The 20,750-nt window shown below is 41.0% G+C and overlaps 1 protein-coding gene across 1 annotated transcript in view; it reads left to right on the top strand.

Annotated features, from left to right (window-relative positions):
• Positions 1 to 20,750, top strand: part of ANO2 (anoctamin 2) — a 147,007-nt gene that overhangs the window by 60,056 nt on the left and 66,201 nt on the right. Inside the window, exons 13-14 of the mRNA XM_056515366.1 lie at positions 2,640 to 2,722; positions 16,425 to 16,508. Coding sequence (XP_056371341.1) covers positions 2,640 to 2,722; positions 16,425 to 16,508 — 167 coding nt within the window. The remainder of the gene's footprint in view (positions 1 to 2,639; positions 2,723 to 16,424; positions 16,509 to 20,750) is intronic.

Here is a 20,750-nt window from a genome sequence, read left to right as displayed (position 1 = left end):
CACATCATGGAAGCAAGAAGCATTTATTTACCAGCTCCTAGAAGCCCTAGAGCAAATGTTGGAGAATATGTGAGAATTATGACTGATAATTAGAAAAAAAAAAAAGATGAATTTATAGACTCTCAGAATAATTTATTTTACTACTTCAGATTACAGGGTAGACTGGCACATTAAGTGTCACCTGCTGCTGCGAAGTTTAAGATAAATACAATATCATTTTCCTGACTTTACTGTAAACTGACATCCATGTAACTGAAAATTTCCACAGAACCTCATCCAGAACAATTGTATTTTATTATCAGCAGTGCAATGTGCAAAAGAAAATGTTGTTACATCCTTGCACTAAGACAAATTAGTAGAATCTGCTATGGAACAGAACAGGACAAAAAGTTCCATATGCACAGCTTTTAAAAGAAGGCATGTAAGAATAACAAAATTCTTTCAGAGCTGTAGCCCTCCTCCAAAAAATATTTCCCACAGATTAGAAAAGTCTGTTCTTGGGACCATGATAACTGAGCTTGTCAGTTCAAGAAAATGCAGCCGGCACACACAAAGAGCAGCAAAGGAAAATAATGGAGCCTTTACTAACTCTGCCCAGCTTGCCTGTTAAGTATTAGATTACACCAAATTTTGCTGCCCTACTATTAGAGGTTGTGCTGGTTCTATCTAGAGCTCAATCTCTTGACTGGCAGAGCTCACTCACACACCTATTCCAGCTGTATATTTAAAAGAGAAAGCTATGGTGATCTGGGCCAGCTTCACTTCAGGAGGATGTTTGGCACAGCAATTATTTTGTCTTGTTTGTCTTTTCCCATTGTTTAGAAAGCAGAAGGCTTCCTATGGTTCATATCTCCAAAAGAATCATGCTTTTACTGATCCTGATTCCTTGTGAAGTGTCATTGTGATTTCTGCTGCAAGTGTCCATATTCACAGTAATGCCTGGGCTTGATGTCACCAGTGTCCTGGTGCTGAATTTCAGTGTCAGATGCTTTTATTAGAAATTTTATAGAATCACAGAATGGTTTGTGTTGGAAGGGACCTTAAAGCTCATTTCATTCCAGCCCCCTACCATGGGCAGGGACACCTTCCACTATCCCAGGTTGCTCACAGCCCCATCCAGCCTGGCCTGGGACACTGCCAGGGATGGGGCAGCCACAGCTGCTCTGGGAAACCTGTGCCAGGGCCTCAGCACCCTCACAGGGAACAATTCCTTCCCATTATCCAATCCAAACCTGCTGTCTGTCAGTTCAGTTTTCTGCTGGTGTAAGTCAGTGCAGACGTGCTGATTTTGGAGCAGCTGCTGCATCAAGCCAAGTACATCCTTATAGAGCTAAATGTGGAACTGAGTTTTGTATAACAGGAAAGAATGGAATGAGTAATAGCACCCTATAAAATAACCAAATGTTTTTGTATTTAGGATATCTAAAAACCCTTGAATTTTCAAACCATGCTAAATATAGCTTTTATATGTTCTCTCTTCTGTAAGGGAGAAACACAGAAACTTAGTTGCTTAATGTCTGGATTTGCTTTCGGTGTGCTGCCAGTCCTGTCTTTAAATGATATTTATTTCTTACATCGTAGGGTGATACCTGTGAGGAAAATATTTGCAGCTAACTATTGGGATAGATTATGACTTGTAAGAGCCAGGTTGTTTTCAGAGAGTTCCCACTTTTCTCAGTGCTCTCTGACAGATGCAGCCAAGGGAAGCTGATCTGATTCTCCACTGTTGTCTGTCTTGTGGGGCTACCTACAAGATGTTCAAAGTGATGTAAATGCTGCTGTGATCTAACACTGTTTTTACAATAACCTTTTCACCCACTGAAAAATGAGGTGAAGTATAAGAAAATGGAAAACTATGCCTCCAGCTGTTTATAGGTATAGCTTTTCTTGTTAGAGTTTTGCTTTGTTTGTTTGTTTGTTTTTAGTTGGCATGTACTGGTTTAGTATTGATATTGTTATCTGAAAATATGTGTCCACAACCCAAGACTTATAAATGCTATTTCTAATAAATCTGTAAGTCCATAAATTGTAAGCAACTAGGAAAAGGCTGTACTGAGGAAACAGCAATTATGAGAGGACAGCCAGGAGACTGTAAATATGAGACACCAGTAAAACATCTGTTCCTTCTTATTAATAAAAAAAGGAGAAACAGGAGGCTGAACCAGGGGCCAGTCCTTTAGGGCAAAATCACCATGTCTATGAAGGACAAAAGCATTTAACTACACCATTATAATTTATTTCAAAATATATTTTTTTACATCTTGATGGGGATCTTAGTTATTTCAGTAGCAGGCTAAACCTACCTCAGAATGCTTCATGGTGAATTAGGAGAGATGATATCTTCCATGGATATCCACAGTTATGGGCTCAGTTCCATTCCCTGACAAGAACTTAACAGTGACTCTGGACAACTCATGTTCCATCTTCCTGTATTTTATTTTCAAAAGACAGAAATTATTGTTCCCATGTTCTGCTTGAATTCTTTCTTTAAAATTGGGCTTGAGGCTGTTTCTTGGTGCTTAATTTTAAATAGTCTAGCTTAATAGGATTCAAATATCAGTTGAAGCTTATAAGTAACACAAATGTTGGCCACAAGGCTTTGGATTAATCATTTTTAAAACTACTAATTTCTTTTAAAGCCACCATGTTCCTTGAACAATGGAAGCGTTTGCAGATGAGATTGAGTTACTTCTGGGATCTGACTGGACTGGAAGAAGAAGAAGTAAGTCTCCTCTCCTTAGGCTAATTTACTGTGTTAATTATTCCATAGATGTATATTATATAAACACAGATGTATGGATTTCTCATTAGTGCTCTCCAGACCAATGCAGTTCATAGCTGTGTTTAGGTAAAGGACTGTAACTGATAAAGTTTTGAGTATCAATGTTTATTTATAAATAAATAAATATCTTACTGGTTCAGCACTCTGAAGTTAATAATGAATGTTGAAAAGGATTATAAGGTAAGAGCAGATCATATTTTGCTGAGAATGCCCATATTATATAGTGATAGATTTTATAGTGTGCAGTAACACAATGATGCTGAATAAATACTTTGTCATGTTGCTTCATTACGTGTAACAAGAATTCTGTGTGATGATGATAGCCACAGGTCACAATACCATCAGCATTTTTTTCCTCCAGGTCTGGGTGACATCTGTGATGCTTAGGAACATGATCCCAAGCTCTTGGTGCTCACCAACAGAGCTGTTTCAAAACAATAAATGGTGTGGGTGTCTTCAGAAAGAGTTTTTCAATGAGCCATGGGGTCTCCAGCCATGACTGAAAATGAGATGTACTTGTTCATTGGTATTTAGCAATGTCCCTAATTTTCTTCTTAGTTCTGTCTTTTGGTTTGTTCTAATTACTATCTCTCATCCAAGGATTAATTTCTAACCCTGACTAAAGAGAGTGCAGTTACTAAAATCATAAATAAATATCATGCTAAGAACAGGACTTTGGACTTTGCCCTGGCAGTAGGTGCTGAGGTGTCTCTAGAACAGGGTCATATTCAGTAATTCAGAGCTGTCTTGCTTTTCTGGGAGGATTTGAATCAATTTCTTCTCTTTGTGTTCCAGCATAGTCCCTTAAACAACAAGCTACCTACAAATCTTCAACCCTGCTAGCTGAGCTCAGCTCTAACAGGAGAGTGCAAATACCATAGGGGAAAAGTAAGCTGACATAATGGAACTGATGATGTAGGGTGGTAGTGATACTATTACTCTATTTTTCCTATTTCCCAGATCAAAATGTTTGGATGAAACAAAAAGATAACCCTGAGAACAGACTCTATGCTCCAGTATTCATCTTCTTCCATCACAATCCCATAATGCAGAAATATTCCTTCACCGGTGACTTGGCAACAGCCTCCTCTCTTTTGTCTCTGTTTCTCAGCTTTTTCATGACTCTCTCCCTGCTATGATGTGGATGATGCCCATAGTACAACCCAGTAATCCCAGTCTGTGAGTTGTGATGCAAACCCAGTGCACTAGCACATCAGAAATTACTGCTTGTCCCACCAGGGATGTCAGACTGCTCCCTGCCAGAGATGTACCAATTGCAGGGCAAACTGAGAGGCTGGGGAGAAAACTCTGGGCTCTGTGGCATATTTGATGAACCACCATATTTTTCTGATTTTCTGAGGGCCTTCCATGCCTCCCACCATAAGGCAATAGGAGGACACCTGGTGGATGAAGGGGAGTGGAAATGGGTCCCTGCTTGAGGAGATAATATAAATTCCTCCTGACTCCCATCACCTACCCAGATGCCACTCCAGAATAGGTATGAGGCCATGGATTCACAGGGTCAGCCAGATGGTGTAGAAGAAAATGTTCTGCCCAATGGGTCTCCCAATTCCACTTCATCTGCCAGACAGATCACCACCTCTGACATTAAAAAGAAAAGAAGGGTAGTCTCTGGTGTTCCCTTCTGAGGGGAACAGAGGGACAGGACCCATCCCACAGGAAGGTGTGCTGCCTCCCTGGGCCTGGTACAGGATATCACTGAGAGACTCTCTGGGATGATCCAGCCCTCTAATTATTCCCCACTGCTGATACTCCAGGCTGGAAGTGATGAGATTGAAAAGAGGAGTGTCAGGGCAATTAAAAGGGACTTTAGGGCACAAGATCAAGTGGTTGACAGGGCAGGGGCACAGGTAGTGTTCTGCTCAGTCCCTTTGGTGACAAACAGTGAAAGGAATAGGAGAACTCACATCATTAACAAGTGGCTCAAGGGTTGGTGTCATCAGCAGAATTTTGGGTTCTTTGATCATGGGGCAACTTTTATGGCACCTGGCCTGCTGGAACTGGATGGGCTCCATCTCTCAGTTAAAGGCAGAAGGATTTTAGCTCATGACCTGTCAGAACTCGTTGAGAAGATTTTAAACTAGGTTTGAAGGGGAAAGGGGATCTCTGGAAGCAAGCCCAAGGGTGGTAAGTTGAGCTGGGGTGAAATCAGTAGCCCAGCTGAGGTGCATGCATACCAGTGCATGCAGAATAGGTTATAAACAAGGAGAGGCCATGGTGCAACAGCAAAGCTGTGATGTAGTCACCATCACAGAAACATGGTGAGACAGCTCACACAGCTGGAGCACTGCACTGGATGGCTGTAAGCTCTCCAGAAAAGACAGAAAAGGGAGAAGAGGTGGAGGGGTGGCCCTTTATATTAGGGAGGTTTTATTGCCATGGGTATTGAAACTAATGATGATGGAGTTGAATGCCTGTGGGTTAGAGTTAAGGGGAAGGCCAACAAGGCTGACATCCTACTGGGAGTCTGTTATTGTCCACCCAAACAGGGAGAAGAGGTGGACAACTTATTCTGTAAGCAGCTAGGTGATGTTTCAGGATCACCAGCCCTTGTTCCTGTAGGTGATTTTAACCTACCAGACATCTGCTGGGAACTTAATACAGCTGAAAAAAGGTAGTCCAGGAAGTTTTTAGAGTATGTGGAGGATCACATACACACTTTTTGTCACAGCTGGTAGGTGAGCCCACCAGGGGAGGGACTATGTTAGATCTGTTGTTTGCAAATAGAGGTGGGCTGGTGGGAGATGTGGTGGTTGGAGGCTGCTTGGGGCATAGTGATCATGAAATGATAGAGTTCTTGATATTTGATGAAATCAGGAGGAACATCAATAAGACTTTTATACTGGACTTCTGGAGGGCAGATTTTGGCCTATTTAGGAGACTAACTCAGAGAGTTCCTTGGGAAGCAGCCCTTAAAAACAAATGAGTTCAGGAAAGGTGGGACTGCCTCAAAACAGAGATCTTGATGGCACAGGAACAGACTGTCCCTGTGTGCTGAAAGGTGAGCTGACGTCCAGCCTGGATGGGCAATGAGCTTTTGAAGGAAGTTAGGAATTAGAAGAGGATGTTTCATCTCTGGAAGGAGGGTCAGATCTCTCAAAAAATATTTAAGGGCATTGCTAGGACATGTAGGAAAAAATTAGAGAGGCCAAAGCTCAGTTAGAACTTAATTTGGCAACTTTTGTAAAGGATATTAAAAAATGTTTTTACAAATATATTAATGGCAAAAGGAAGGGTAAGACCAACCTTTGTTCTCTACTGGATGTGGGAGGAATTTAGTAACTGCAGATGAGGAGAAGTTGGAAGTGCTGAACACCTTCTTTGCCTCAGTCTTTAGTGGGAAGATGGCTTGTCCTCAGGTCAGCTGTCCTCCTGGGATGGTAGATGGTGTCAGGGAGCAGAATGGTTCCCCTGTTATTGAAGAGGAGGCAGTCAGGGAACTGCTGAGTGCCTTGCATGTTCATAAATCCATGGGACCAGATGGGATCCATCCCAGGGTGATGAGGGAGCTGGCAGATGAGCTTGCAAAGCTGCTCTCCATCATTTACCAACAGTCCTGGCTCATTGGGGAGGTTCCAGATGACTGGAAGCTGGCCAATTATTAGTGGCACCACATTAGTGGCTTCAGGGTTCCAACAGCCAATGTGGCATTCATTCACAAAAAGGGTGGGAAGGAGGATCCTGGTAATTATAGGCCAGTTAGCCTGACCTCAGTACCCAGTAAGGTCATGGAACAGTTTATGCTGAGTACCATCACACAGCTCTTACAGGATGGCCAGGGTATCAGACCCAGCCCGTGTGGGTTTAGGGGGATAGATCTTGTTTGACCTATCTGGTCTCCTTTTATGACCAAGTGACACACTTGGTAGATGCAGGAAAGGGTGTGGATGTTGTGTGCTTGGATTTCAGCAAGGCTTTTGACACTGTCTCCCACAGCATACTTCTGGAAAAGCTGGCAGCCCATGGCTTGGACAGGAGCACTCTGTGCTGGGTTAAGAACGGGCTGGATGGCCAGAGACTGGTGGTGAATGGAGCTGAATCCAGCTGGATCAGTCACCAGTTGTGTCCCCCAGGAGTCTGTGCTGGGGCCAGTTCTGTTCAATATTTTTACTGATGACATGGGTGATGGTATTGAGGTTTTCATCAATAAATTTGCAGATGACACTAAGCTGGGAGTGTGTGTTGATCTGTTGGAAGGTAGGAGGGCTCTGCAGAGACCTGGAACAGTTGGATGGATGGGCAGAGTCCAGTGAGATGAAGTTTAATAAATCAAAGTGCCAAGTCCTGCATTTTGGCCACAATAACCCCCTGCAACATTATAGGCTGGGGACAGTGTGGGTGGACAGAGCCCAGGCAGGAAGGGGCCTGGCGGTTCTGGTCGAGAGTGACTGAACATGAGCCAGAAGTGTGGTGCCAGCCCTGATGGCCAAGAGGCCAATGGCCCTGGCCCTGGCCAGCAGGAACAGGAGGGTCATTCTTGCCCTGTACTCAGCACTGGTGAGGCCACACCTCGAGTGCTGTGCCCAGTTCTGTCCCCTCAGTTTAGGAAGGACATTGAGGACCTGGAGCGTGTTCAGAGGAGGGAACAAGGCTGGTGAGGGGTTGGGAACACAAACCCTGTGAGGAACTGAGGGAGCTGGGGGTGTTCAGCCTGGAGAAAAGGAGACTGCAGGGTGACCTCATCACTCTCTACAGCTCCCTGAAAGGTGGCTGTAGCCAGGTAGGGTTGGTCTCTTTCTCCAGGCAGCACTGACAGAACCAGAGGACACAGTCTTAAGACAAGCCAAGGGAAATATAGGTTGGATATCAGGAAAAAGTTTTATATGACAAGAATGATCAGGTACTGGAATGATCTGGCTGGGGAGGTGGTGGAGTGACCATTCCTGGATGTGTTTAAAAAACTGGATGTGGCACTTGGTGCCATGGCTTAGTTGAGGTGTTAGGGCATGGACTGGACTCGATGATCTTGAAGGTCTCTCCCAGCCTAGTCATTCTGTGATTCAAGGTCATCACTCACAGTATAAAATCCTCATGTTTAGCTTAATTTTTGCAAAACGTTGTGAAAGAATCTATAGGTTTGTGAGGTCCTGTGATGAAGAGGCCTGAAATGGTAAAAGTCTGTGGACAGGAACTGTGGGATCAGCAAGAATCCTTTGTTTATGACAAGTGAAGGAGTGCCAGACAAAACTCAGCACAAGCTGAAGAATTAGGGACTTAGAATCATAAAATAGGACTGGAATGGACCTTGAGGGGCCATCCCTTGTGCGTTTTAGGATCAAGTCTACTTAAGTAATTATGAAGAGATATTTGTCTAATTTGTTCTTAAATAAATCCTGCAGTGGAGATTTCAATTCCTCCCTAGGTAATCTACTCTAATGCTTCTCTATCTGTACTTCTAACAAGCTTTTCCTAGTGGTTTTTAAATCTCCTTGCTGCATGTTAATTTTTTTCTCTCTTTTTCCCCTTACTTTATCTTTCAAAGATCAAGAAAGGGATTACTTCTGTCCTCTTTTCAGCATAATTCAACTCAATATCGTATTTCTGTCACCCTTGTTTGTTTAAGATGAACAAGCTTCTGCTCTTACAGTCTTAGTTCCTAAATATTTTCAGAGACTTATAGAACCACAGAATGCTTTGGGTTAGAAGGGGCCTTATAGATCATCTTGTTCCACTCCCTGCCATGGGCAGGACACCTTCCACTATCCCAGGTTGCTCACAGCCCCATCCAGCCTGGCCTGGAACACTGCCAGGGATGGGGCAGCCACAGCTGCTCTGGGAAACCTGTGCCAGGGCCTCAGCACCCTCACAGGGAACAATTCCTTCCCAATATCCAATCTAACCCTGCTCTGTGTCAGTGTGAAGCCATTGCCCCTTGTCCTGTCACTCCAGGCCCCTGTCAAGAGTCTCTCTCCATCTTTCCTGTGGCTCCCTGCAGATACTGGAAGGATTTTCTGTGCATCTCTTTATTCTTGTTCCTTTCTGGGCATTTTCTGGTTGATCCAGGTCTTTTTTGAAGAATAAGGGACAAGTGTCTTGACATTACATCTTAAGCAGAAGATCATGCACTGTGTCATCTCCTTTTACTTCTTGGTTCTTCAACAAAACCCCAGAAGTTAGATCAGGTTTTGTTCACCTTTCACCCATGAGGTAAATTTGTCTGTAGAAAGTTACTGGCATGAGGTTTCAGTGGTGGTGAAGTCTTTACAAGTGTTGAAAATTATGTTGGAAAAGCAAGAATTGTATCTGATCAGGTAAGCCCAGAAGGAACTAGAAATGTGATCACTTAAAAGAGACAGAAAGGGACAAGGAAGAAGCTCAGGAGTTTTAAGATGTAGTTAAGCAATGGATTGTCAATTTTTTAGGAAGGGAAGCTACAGAACCAAAGCAGGGAGAAAAAAACCCCATAAATTTGAAGAGCTGAGAAGTACTTTTTGAGAGTTATATTGAAATAAATGCCTTTGGTGTAATTTTTGTTGACATTGACTATAAACCTTTCAGTAAATTGCTTTCTTTAAACACACTGGGCCAAATCTCCTGTTTCAAAAGAGTCACACGAGATATTAATTTAGTCCATTTATTTGTAAATGTCTTGGCAGTGGCAGTCTGAGAAAGCAGGCTCCCTATGCAGCTTTGCAGCTGGCAGCTCTACAGACTTAGAGAATCTGTGTTTGGACACCTGAAATCCTCAAAAAGAACAGCAAGCATTGGGTACCAAGTGGAAAACAGATAATTGTGTTGGAAAGTAATGGAGCATCTGATAAACAAATGGGAGAGGGAAAGAAAAGAAACAAGTCAGACCAGAACCATGAGAGCAGACAAAAGCCTCAGAAACACTTTGCATAACACACAGAACCACAGAATTGTTTAGGTTGGAAAGGACCTCCAAGGTCATCGAGCCCAGCCTTTGACCAATCCTCACCTTGTCACCCAGACCAGAGCACTGAGTGCCACATCCAGGCATTCCTTGGACACCTCCTGGGATAGTGACTCCACACCTCCCTGAGCAGCCCATTCCTGTACTTCCACAACCCTTCCAGTGAAGCAATTCTTCCTGAAATTCCTCCACTCAATGTGCCTTGCCACAGCTGTGTGACTGTGTAACCCAGTGAAAGGTCATATCATTCTAGTTCAGAGTGTGTAATAAGGAATGTGGCCATCAGTAAGCCAGGAATAGAGGTGGGAGAATCCCACCCATTCTTCACCAATAGCTACAGATGGACTCCAATTTGGCATAGAAACTCTTGCATTCTCATGAATCTTCAGAAACTGTATTTCCAGGATGTTTCTGCTTTCATTTTTTTTTTTTTTTTGGGTTTAAGAGATTTTCCCTCGTTTTGCCAATGATCCTGTGCAAACTGAAATAGAAATACAATTACACAAGATGGAATTTTAGAATTTGGGTAAGAACTTGGAAGTCAAGTGGATAGAGTCTCTGCATTAACAGAAATGGCAAGGAGTCTCCACTCACTGATCTTGGTATTGTTCAAATAGTCAAGCTGTTATAGTGTTTCATTATAACAGGGAGGAACTTGGATGTCTGTCTCCCTTAGGAACATTTAATTTCAGCTTTAAATCCTGTGCTCTGTAAAATGTTTGTCAACTCTTTTAGTTCAGTTGCAAACTAATTCCCAAAGTCTGATTCTTCCTTTTGCTATTTGATGAGTTTAAAAAAAAACCCCGTAATTATTGAACACTTAAGTGAAGTCTTTGAGGTCACTGTGGATTACTGCTGAGTTAAGACTGATAAAGAAGGTAGATTGAGTAAAAAAGAATTAAACAAACTAAAAAGCCAGCTGATTTAGTGACATTAAATATGTTTACAGATGTTCCATTCTCACCTAACTTGATCTTGGTTTAACTTTATTTTCTCTAACCATGGTTTCAAGATTCATTTTGATCTGGTTAATTTGATGGCTTCACTTTGTCTTCCACCATGCAAATGATAGGAGCAGACTCCTTTTTCTGAAGTTTTAATAGCATCTGCTAAACCACAAAACATAAGATATTTTTGTTTGCTAAAATCCTCAAAGAGGAGACTCTAATAAAATATCTGCATAGCCCTCTTGGGAAAAAATGTCCAATATTGGTAAAAGGGGAATTTGTAGCTACAATATTTTGTCTTGTTTCAAATCTCTCCTTTCTGCATCCTCAAGTTTCTTGTGCCAATGAGATCTGTACTTTGGATTATTTTCTCCAGATGCATTATCTCACATTTTTCTCATAACTATTCTAATTTTCCTGTTGGGTCCATGCTTCCAAATATTTGAAAAATTCTTTGTATGCTTTTTTTTATTAACCTTTTGTGGGTTTCATTACTCTTTCCAGTGAATCTTCCCTGACCTTCATTAAATTCTTACTAACACGAATTTTTTAGTGATCCTTGGTTAGCCCTGTTCTTCTAAACAAATCCTTTCAATATTATATTTAAGTTCTGTGTTTAGGAGGGTAAGAGTTTCATTAGGATGGTTGGGGAAGGAATGCTGAAGAGTGAATTTTATCCCTCACCTTTTTGGGGAAACTGTTTAGTGACAGTTATTGCTCCACTAAAAGATTACATAAGAAGGCACACTTTAAACATGTTTAAAGTTGTAAACTGTAAAAACAAAGTCAGGTGAAATTTTCTTTCTGCTTTTCAAGAAATTGGTAAAGGTGTGTGATTACATTTTTTCACTCCCAGACTGTTGACCTAGAGATATGCCAGGACATCCCTGGACTTTAGTACATTTTCCTCTTTTATTTCTCTTCTACCAGACATATCAACATGCTCTCATTTACTTTTATTTATTCCTTTTCCATTGTAATGAGCTCCTCTGTCTTTTCTAGAACTGAATTTTCTTCAAGGCTCAAAACTGTTCAATGTTTTATTGATAGTCTTAATTCCTTGGGATGTTGGGATGGGCCACTCAAGGCTGGGTCACTTGGGGTGGCATGAGTTCTTCCCTCCCCTGGGTTCAGTGAGGTTAAATCTGTCTTTATCCAGCACTGCCCCACTGGGAACAGGACCTTGAGGTCTTTCCTTGTTCCTCTCCTCCTTTCCAGTGACTCAGGAGATCCAGGTAGGTAAACAGGGTTTGCCAGGGATGTGCCCCTTGGAGAACACACAAGATATGGAATCAGGTGCTGTTTACAGGGGCCAGGAATGACAGGACAAAATGAAATGGCTTCACACTGGCAGAGAGGTTTAGACTGGATATCAGAGGAAATTCTTCTCTGTGAGCATTATGAGGCCCTGGCACAGGTTTCCCAGAGAAACTGTGGCTGTCCCATCCCTGGAAAGTCAGGTTGGATTGGCCAGTCAAGTCTAGTGGAAGGTGTCCCATCCCACGGCAAGGGGTTGGAAGGGGATGATCTTAAAGGTTTCTTCCAACACAGGACATTCTGTGGTTCTATGATTTACACAATTCCACTCATCAGTATAGGAGTATTTAAACGGATTGGATTTGAATTGTATAATGAATAACCATAAATGATGCTATGTCCTGCTGCAGTTACCCACAACATATGTTATCTGCTACAATTACCCACAAAATATGTTATCTGACATTGAAATGGCAGCATTTGTTTGGTCCTAGCTTAACGGAGCTTCAAAATCTTATGCCAGATTTCAGAATTTAGTTTTACAGGTATTTGCCCAAAGCATTACCACTGTTCTTGCTCAATGAAAGCAAACTAAGGCATAAAATCTCTCTGTCTGTCTGGCAAATACAACCCCATCATAGAACCTTCTAGTTTCTTTTGACTAATTCTGTTTTACATTGCTCTAGAATATCTTTAATAACTGAGTTCCTGTATACTTGCTCAGTAGCTTTTAACACCTTGTATTCATGCTACATAATTTATTCAAGCTTTTGCTTTAATTTTTCATTTATCAGATTTATTTTGAAAGTGGTCTGGTCTAAAAAGATTATGGTCATCTACCAGTGACTCCATGCTGACATGTAAAACTATTTTTTCCTCGGACAAGCATCCTATTAATAGGGCAGTCTAAACAGATCCTTGGTGTGAATAAAAGCTCTTCTCTAGACTTCTCACCCCCTGCATTCTATATCACCATCATAAGAAATAAAGGGTTTATCCCTTGATTTCTAACAATTAACCCTTTTGCAGCAGAGAACATCTGGGCTCTGTTCTGTTCATTCCACATTTCCATCTTGCTTTGGGGCAGCAGCTGGATCATTCCAATTTTTATTTATGTAAATCTTCTTTCCCATCAGTGTGCACTGCTTAGCTGCCCTGCTTGTGTTCAGGATGTTAGAATAAGGCTGTTAAAGGAATTCACAGTGGATCTTTGCCTTTACTTATGTGGCTTATTTTTTTGATAACTACTTTGGTCTGTCAAATCTGGGATAGTTGCTAAGGTTCTAATTTTTTTTTAAATACGTTCCATGTGTTTGTCACGCATGTTTATAAAACTTCATTATCACTTTCTTTCTAAATCAAAGGAAAATTAAGGAGAGATTGGTTCACATTATTTATTCTTATCAGACTGGATCTTATCTACAGAGGCTTAATTTCATGGAGAGTGGATACACATGTGTATGTTTGAGGCAAATCCTGGAGACCACTCTCAGGGAAAATTCCCACTGACATCAACACGAGTTTTGCCTGAGTAGAAACTTCATGTTTTGGCTTTTTGTTTTCAGAATGGGAATTACTGTTTTCTACTCAGAGCTCTCATTTGGCCTCGCAGTACCTTGGCTCACATGGTTTTCAATAAGTGTCTGGCAGCTGTACTGGCAAACTTCCAGCATCCTGGGATTCAGATCTATCCCTACATGGACATTTGGCCTTTGTGAAATCATCACAACTATTTCTAGCATTGTCCTAAGTGTAGAACTCTTCCCATTTTCAGACAAAGAATTGATTCTGAATCACACTCTTTTTACAGCTGAGTGGAATTGCCCCCTCACATTTATGGATGCATGGGTCAAACATCCCTAGGTCTGGCCTGTACAGAAATATTTTGTGCAAAATATTCATTAAAGGAATATATACAAAATGCATTCCAGGGAGTTCTGTGGTCTGTTCAGTCAAGGATAAGATGACTTGGCAGATTCAACAAAGACAGATCAACAACTATTCCAATCCAGATGTAGGTGTATGAAAGGCAGTTAAAAGGATGCTGGAATGTCTTACTAGGAAAACTAAACATAACTTGTTTAGTTATTTGAACAGAATGTGCTCTCAGAGCAAAACTGTCAATAGCAAAAAGTTAGTGTACAATGTTTTGCTTGGAATTTTTCTTTATTTCACCTTGTTTTTATTCAAATCAGTTTTCAAAAGTTGCTCTGACCTCTGGAGGCTGCCCCTGCTGTCTGAGAATGCTTTGCTTAGCAGAAAGCAAGAGAAGAAGAGGAATAAAACTGATTCAGGTCTTCAGTAGCACAGTCTATTTAGATCTCCTCAGTTTCTTACAGCTTCATTTATCTCTTTTCCCTACTTTGATCGAGCTGTCTCCTCTTATGTAGCCATTCATGTCAATGTCTTCATCCTTTTTTCATTTAAGTCTAAAGGTGTTTGTTACATCCAACCTCTGAATCTTTATGTAAGGAAGCATGGTAGCAAATAATGCAAATCAACACAAGCCAGTGACAACTTAAAAAGCATCAGGACACAGGTGTTGACTGCAGCATCTTTAAATGCTTATTGTTGTATCTTTGTCTGTCCTTTCCCCATCCTGCTTTCCACCATTTTTTGCTGCTGTTTGATTAATATTAGAGTTTACCCATGCCTCACTATTTCTTGGAGTTCAATGTGTTGTCCAGAGCAGGGACATCAAGATGATCAGAGGGATGGAGAACCTCTCTTACAAGGAAAGACTGAGGGAATTGGGATGGTTCCCTGGAGAAGGGAAGGTTTTGGGGTGACCTCATTATGGCCTGAAGGGAGCCACAGGAAAGATGGAGAGAGACTCTTGACAAGGGCCTGGAGTGACAGGACAAGGGGCAATGGCTTCACACTGACACAGAGCAGGGTTAGATTGGATATTGGGAAGGAATTGTTCCCTGTGAGGGTGGTGAGGCCCTGGCACAGGTTTCCCAGAGCAGCTGTGGCTGCCCCATCCCTGGCAGTGTTCCAGGCCAGGCTGGATGAGGCTGTGAGCAACCTGGTGTAGATACCCAGAAGAGAAGTGTCTCCTGTGTGTGTCTCAAACACTGATATTGGGATAGCCACAGAGCCAAACAAGGATTGCTGGTGATCACAGGACAAGGATTGTTGGTACCAGCATGCCAGGAGGAAGAACAAAATGTGACTGGTGAAGGGTGACATGTGGAGGTAGAACAGCACTTTTCTGAGGCAAACACCTTGATCAAGTCCACAGATGTATAACAAAAAAAAAGGCAGGAATCAGGCTGAGAAGTGGGACATGGACTGTAGGGTGGATCAAGACCACCCAAAAGCCCTGAAAGTCTCTGGCCCATTCCAGGAAGATCTGAAAGGATGGAGGGTTCATGATTACTTATTTGCATGGAAAGCAAGAAACTTATCTTCAGGGGGAGAAACCCCCTAAAAGGGTACTCCCAGCAAGCCTAGGTGGCACCCTTTGTCATCCTGGACATCCCATCACTCCATCACACCAGGAATCAACACTGGATTTAGGGCTGCTGATCTCTTTCTCTTATTTATCTCCTTTTCTCTCTTCCCTTTCATCTCATTCCTTTAACCAAAGATCACTGCCATGTTTGTTTATATAGGTTAGGGAGTACATACCAATTTCCATGCCAATTGTGTAATTTATAATTAAATCTTTCTGATTATTTGCAAGACCCTGTGACTTTTGTCATTCCTTACAACCAAAAACATTTATACATCACAGTGTCCCTGCCCATGGCAGGGGGGTTTGAATGAGATGTTAGGATCCTTCCAACCCAGACTACTCTAAGATTCAATTATTTAAAGGATACTGTATCACATACCTTTTGAATGCATTAGGAAAATATGATGATTAGAATAAAAAATAATTTGGAGGTCTCACTGCATTTATATTCACACATGCAACAGAGAATGGTGAGGGTTGTGTCTGCTGTGTGAAAATGTTGCAGATACAGAAAATGAACACCACCTGGATCTCTCAAGGAATTCTGGTGAAGTTCCATGTAGGCCCCATTCTATTGCTCATGAGGATTTATTAATTTAAAATGGTTTTTATTTTCTTCATGACCATCAAACTAATAAAAATGTTAATAACCCATTTTTGGATAGGGTTGATATGCAAGAGTTCTAATTATAGTAAAGAGGGATGATATGACAATGCTGTAGGAATAGCCCTTTTTTGTGGGAGATGTCCATCCAAATTCCAGCTCTGAAGGAATTCAGAACTTGGTGGGAATGAGGAGATGCAAGATACTTGTCTCTTTTATGAGCTGCTCACTTGAAAAGCCTGGTAAATTTTTGTCACCTTGCTTAATTTATGCACTAATTTGGGAAAGAAAAATTCATTTTGCAAGGGCACAATGAAAGGTTATTGATCAGGAAGCTGGGTCAGATCTGACAGCCTAGTCCAAATGGTGTGTGGCTTTGAATTATCTTAATGGCTGTGTTTGTGAATAAATGATCAAAAAATTTGGGGATTTTCTCTTAATTATGATCATGTTTGTTTGTTTATTTTTGCCTTTTTCAGGAGCATCCCAGGCCAGAATATGAAACCAAACTGTTGCAGAAAAAGCTGAAAAATAAAAACATCACAACAGAAAATTCAAATGAGGTGAGATGCAACTTACTCTTTTCATTTATGTGGGATTTGTGTTTTGCTATGTTGTGATTGTTTTTTTGTCTGTCTCTCAGAATTTCAAAAGCCAATTTTTTGTACTCTTAATTAGCCTTTTGAGTTGGTAGGTGGTGGTGTGGTGAAATGCAGGCCTGCAGTGCCATTGCAGGGCTTTGAGGTCATGTCTTTCAAAGCAAAGCAATTTGCATAGAAATGGGGTTGGCAGGTGGTTCAGGATCTAATCTGTAGACTAGTGCCTGATTCCCAAGATAATCACCACAGAATTCTTATAGCAATCCCTCAGAATGTCAGTACTTTCTGCACAATGAAGAAAGCAGCTTTTATTATGGTGATTTCATTTGCAAAGGTAACCTTGGTGTCTTTAGTCCTGCTGCAGTTGTGAAGTTTTAATGGCATTTCCAGGAGAAATGGAAAAATAGTTTCTAGATCATTTTCAGACTGAAGTGGGTTCAGGATTTTTATGGCTATTCCAAACTTTTTTGAACAAGCCCTTTTAAATCAATTCCTTCTTGTAAATTGTAGACTGAAGTCTATTTTCTAAACATTCACAAATTCTGTATTCTTGGTCCATTTGCCTTGGTTAACCACTGCTCATTCCCTGCATTCCATGTGTGCCAGCAAAGTCAAAACATTCCAATACCATGTTCAGTTTCAAGGGAGGAAAAAACCAGTTTAATTTGCTTACAGGTTGAGAATTAGAATACAAAGTGCAGAATTTTCAAGTTTTCAGGTTTGGTCCAACAAATTCAGCTTGTGGAAGAACTTCATTATCCCTTTCTTCTGCTGACCACCATTGTAAAGTGTTTCCAGGGAATCTTTCATTTCAGTGAGCCTGCCTGTCACCTGTTGTGCCCAACCCAACTCCACAGGTGATCATGGAAAGATTCTCACTTATTTTAGTGGGCTTTTGATCTTGCCCAATAATCAGAGACTCACAGAGCACTGGGGAGTCTTACACATTACACTCTTGGCTCTCTTGACCTTCCAAGTGAGGAATCTTAGACTGTAAAAGTATAATGAAATAATTGCTGGTCAGCTTTTTTTTTTTTTTTTTTTTTTCTGGCTTAAAGTAAATGGGAATGGGAAACAAGTCAGCCATTGATGCTGTAAAGTATTATGATTATCTTGCTTATCTGAGATACAGAAATAATTATAAATTAGACACTTAAGGAAAAACAAAAAAAAACTGAAAAAAACCTCAAAAATCCTCCAAAAACACCAACCAAATGAGAAAAACCCAAATTAACACAAAAAAAAAAAAAAACAAGCCAAGAAGAAATGTTAAGTAAATAGGTGGGAAACAAGGAACGATGTAAAAATCCACCACTACAAAAGTAGGAAAAGCTCCTTTCAGACATCAAGAATGAAAAAGCTAACATGGAATATCTTTTGTCAAATTGCTTTCTGTGCCAATGTGGAGGTAAAAAATACTGAATTTCTGAATTAATGTTCCCCAAATCACTGAAATATATTTCAAGCATGTATGCAGTTTTCCATCAGTGAATATTCTGCTTACTAATTCTGTCCAGCAAACAGCACTTCAGTCTGGGTTTGGAAAATGTGTTGCTCAGGCCTTTGTAAGTCAGTGTCTTATGAAATCATGAGAGCAATAGATGTTGGTGTGAGAACTGCAGAAAAACTAAACATAACAGTTGAATTAAACTATCCTAACTGTGGAAAGCTACCATTACATTTTGCTTTGGAAGACCCTGAAAAGTTAGACATCAAAAGTGATGAGTATTTAAGATGCAATAATTCTTCAGCCTTATTTTAGATGTTTCAGCCTTTTCTTTTTGCAAGATCATTAGCTCAGGAGATTTTGGGTGGCAGGTTAATATTTAGGCATAGGTTTCTGTGAGGTCTCTGGTTCAGTATTTCTGTCTTGTTGGGTGGAAGCCAGGGTACAGAACTTTGTCATATTACCAGGGCAGATCTAGTAGCTGGACAGGCATCAAAGTAGAGATGTCTCTGTAGTTAAAATTAAATTTCTTTCTAATTTCTTGGTTTTGTGCATTGTGTGAATGCACAGATGTCTGTGAGGTCTCTATCTCTTCATGTCTTGGTTGGCAGTCTAATGTCATGGCATGAGTCTCTGTGAAGTTTTCTCCTGAATATTTTTAGCTAACTAGTGTAAATTAAATGCATATCTTTTTTGGTGTGGCTGGTCAACAACTGTAGTGTGCTGTGTTAATATCAAAGGACTGGCTCTGGCACTGCTGCCTAAAACTTCTCATTATTTATCTGACATGAAGTCAGAAGTCTCCAGTTCAGCAGCTGTGGCTTGTTGGGATAGAAATGATGCCAAATGGTGGCTCTTGTGAGAATACTGGTCTAGAGCTCACTTAAAGGCATATATTTCTATAAAATTTCTGGCTTGTTTCCAGTATGTTAATTCCCCTGTTCCAGTGAGGAAGTGACTGGTTTTATGGCAAGAAGCAGCTTTTTATGTGCAAAGCTCTGCATACAGTGTTTTTTTTCCTCCTTGCCTTGCTCCAACAAGGAGTTCCTGTGAAGATAATTGGGTTATTTTTGCAATGAAGGGACAGGGGCTTGGTTAGGGGCTGCTTTTGTGATTGCAGAAGAAAGGTGACACCACTTACATCCTCTCTTAAATGATAACTTGGGAATACACGTTCAGAGGAAACCAGCACAGTTTTCCCTCTCTGCTGTTCAAGTCATTAACTTTAATGAGTGTGGAAGATGCCCAGCACCTGTCAGGGCCAGTAAACATATGAGTCACTCTACCCAGGCAGCAAATTCCAAATCAGCCTGATGAGCCTGGCAAGGCAAAGTATGACACATCTAATGTATTACTTGCCCAGTGGGGTTTGTGTTCTAGAATACAGCTCTCATACAAAGCACCACTGGGTGTGTTTCTGCTACTGGAATAAGCAATGAACAAAATTTCACCCTCCACCACCCTGTTGAGGCTGTTCAAATAAATATTTTATTGGTTATTTGGAGAGTGAGAAAGAAAATGTGAGGGCTCAGAGCGCTTCACAAAAGATTGGTGTGAAATTGCTCTAACAATAACACCCTAAGGTTCTATTGTTTCAGGAGAGAATTCATCTACAGCTAAAAGTGTTTTAGCATTGTGCAAAATGCCTCAGGTTATGTAGCAAATAGATAAACAGACAGTCCTTACAAATTACAACATTGATTTCAGAAAATGACAAGTTCTAAGGGACTGATTTGGGAAATCTGGAATGATCTGTCTTATAGTCAGTACTACTGTTCAATTCTTTATGATCACATGATATTTACAAGGACATGTAGTGACAGCATAAGGGGGAATGACTTCAAACTGACTGAGAGGAGATTTAGATGAAATATTAGGATGGAATTATTCCCTGTGAGGGTGGGGAGGCCCTGGCACAGGTTGCCAGAGAAGCTGTGGCTGCTCCATCCCTGGAAGTATTGAAAGCCACATTGGATGGGGCTCTGAGCAACCTGGGCTAGTTGAAGGTGTCCCTGCCCATGGCTGGGGACGGAACTGACTGATCTTCAAGGTTCCTTCCAACCCAAACCATTCTATGATTCTCTGATATAAAGGCTTGCAATGCATAGCTCCTTTATCCATGTACATCAAAAGGCATTTTTGTCCTTGCAGCAGAGATGAAGGATTGCATACACGTGTATGAATGCATGTTTGATTATACATTCATGCAAACATGGCAGATGCAAGCTTTGTAATGAAGCAATTTTGTTTTTCTTAAATGAACAATGACACAGAAGATGTGGGTAGAAATATTTAATGAATAAGTTTCAATTATTCTATGTGCAGAATGTTAACTGAAAACGTGGTGGATATTTGCAATTTTCTGATAAGTTGTTCTTCTCTCTCTGCAGTAGTGGCTTCCTCAATGGAATTACACAGAGGTCAGGAAATGAAAATTGGTCTTGTGCCTGAAAACATACAGATGGGGCTAGATCCAGCTCTCACTGGAGCTGATGGAAAGCCTTCCAGTCATTTCTGTGAGAGATGGATCAGGCCTTTAGTCCTTTTCATTAAATGTCCAGCTGATCTGGCAAACATGATTCAACATCATGTATATATATAGATATATATATGTGTGTGTGTGTGTGTTCTTATCTTTCCTATTTGGCAGGAAAGTGAATAACTCATTCTACATATTTCTCAAGGAAAATTTTCTTTATAGAAAAAAAAAGGGCTTGTCTCTTGGCTTGTGTCCTGACTTGGAGCAAACCCTAGGAGCA

The sequence above is a fragment of the Oenanthe melanoleuca genome, chromosome 1A, assembly GCF_029582105.1.
Source record: "Oenanthe melanoleuca isolate GR-GAL-2019-014 chromosome 1A, OMel1.0, whole genome shotgun sequence".
Lineage (NCBI taxonomy): Eukaryota > Metazoa > Chordata > Aves > Passeriformes > Muscicapidae > Oenanthe > Oenanthe melanoleuca.
This window is presented reverse-complemented; position numbering and strand designations above follow the sequence as displayed.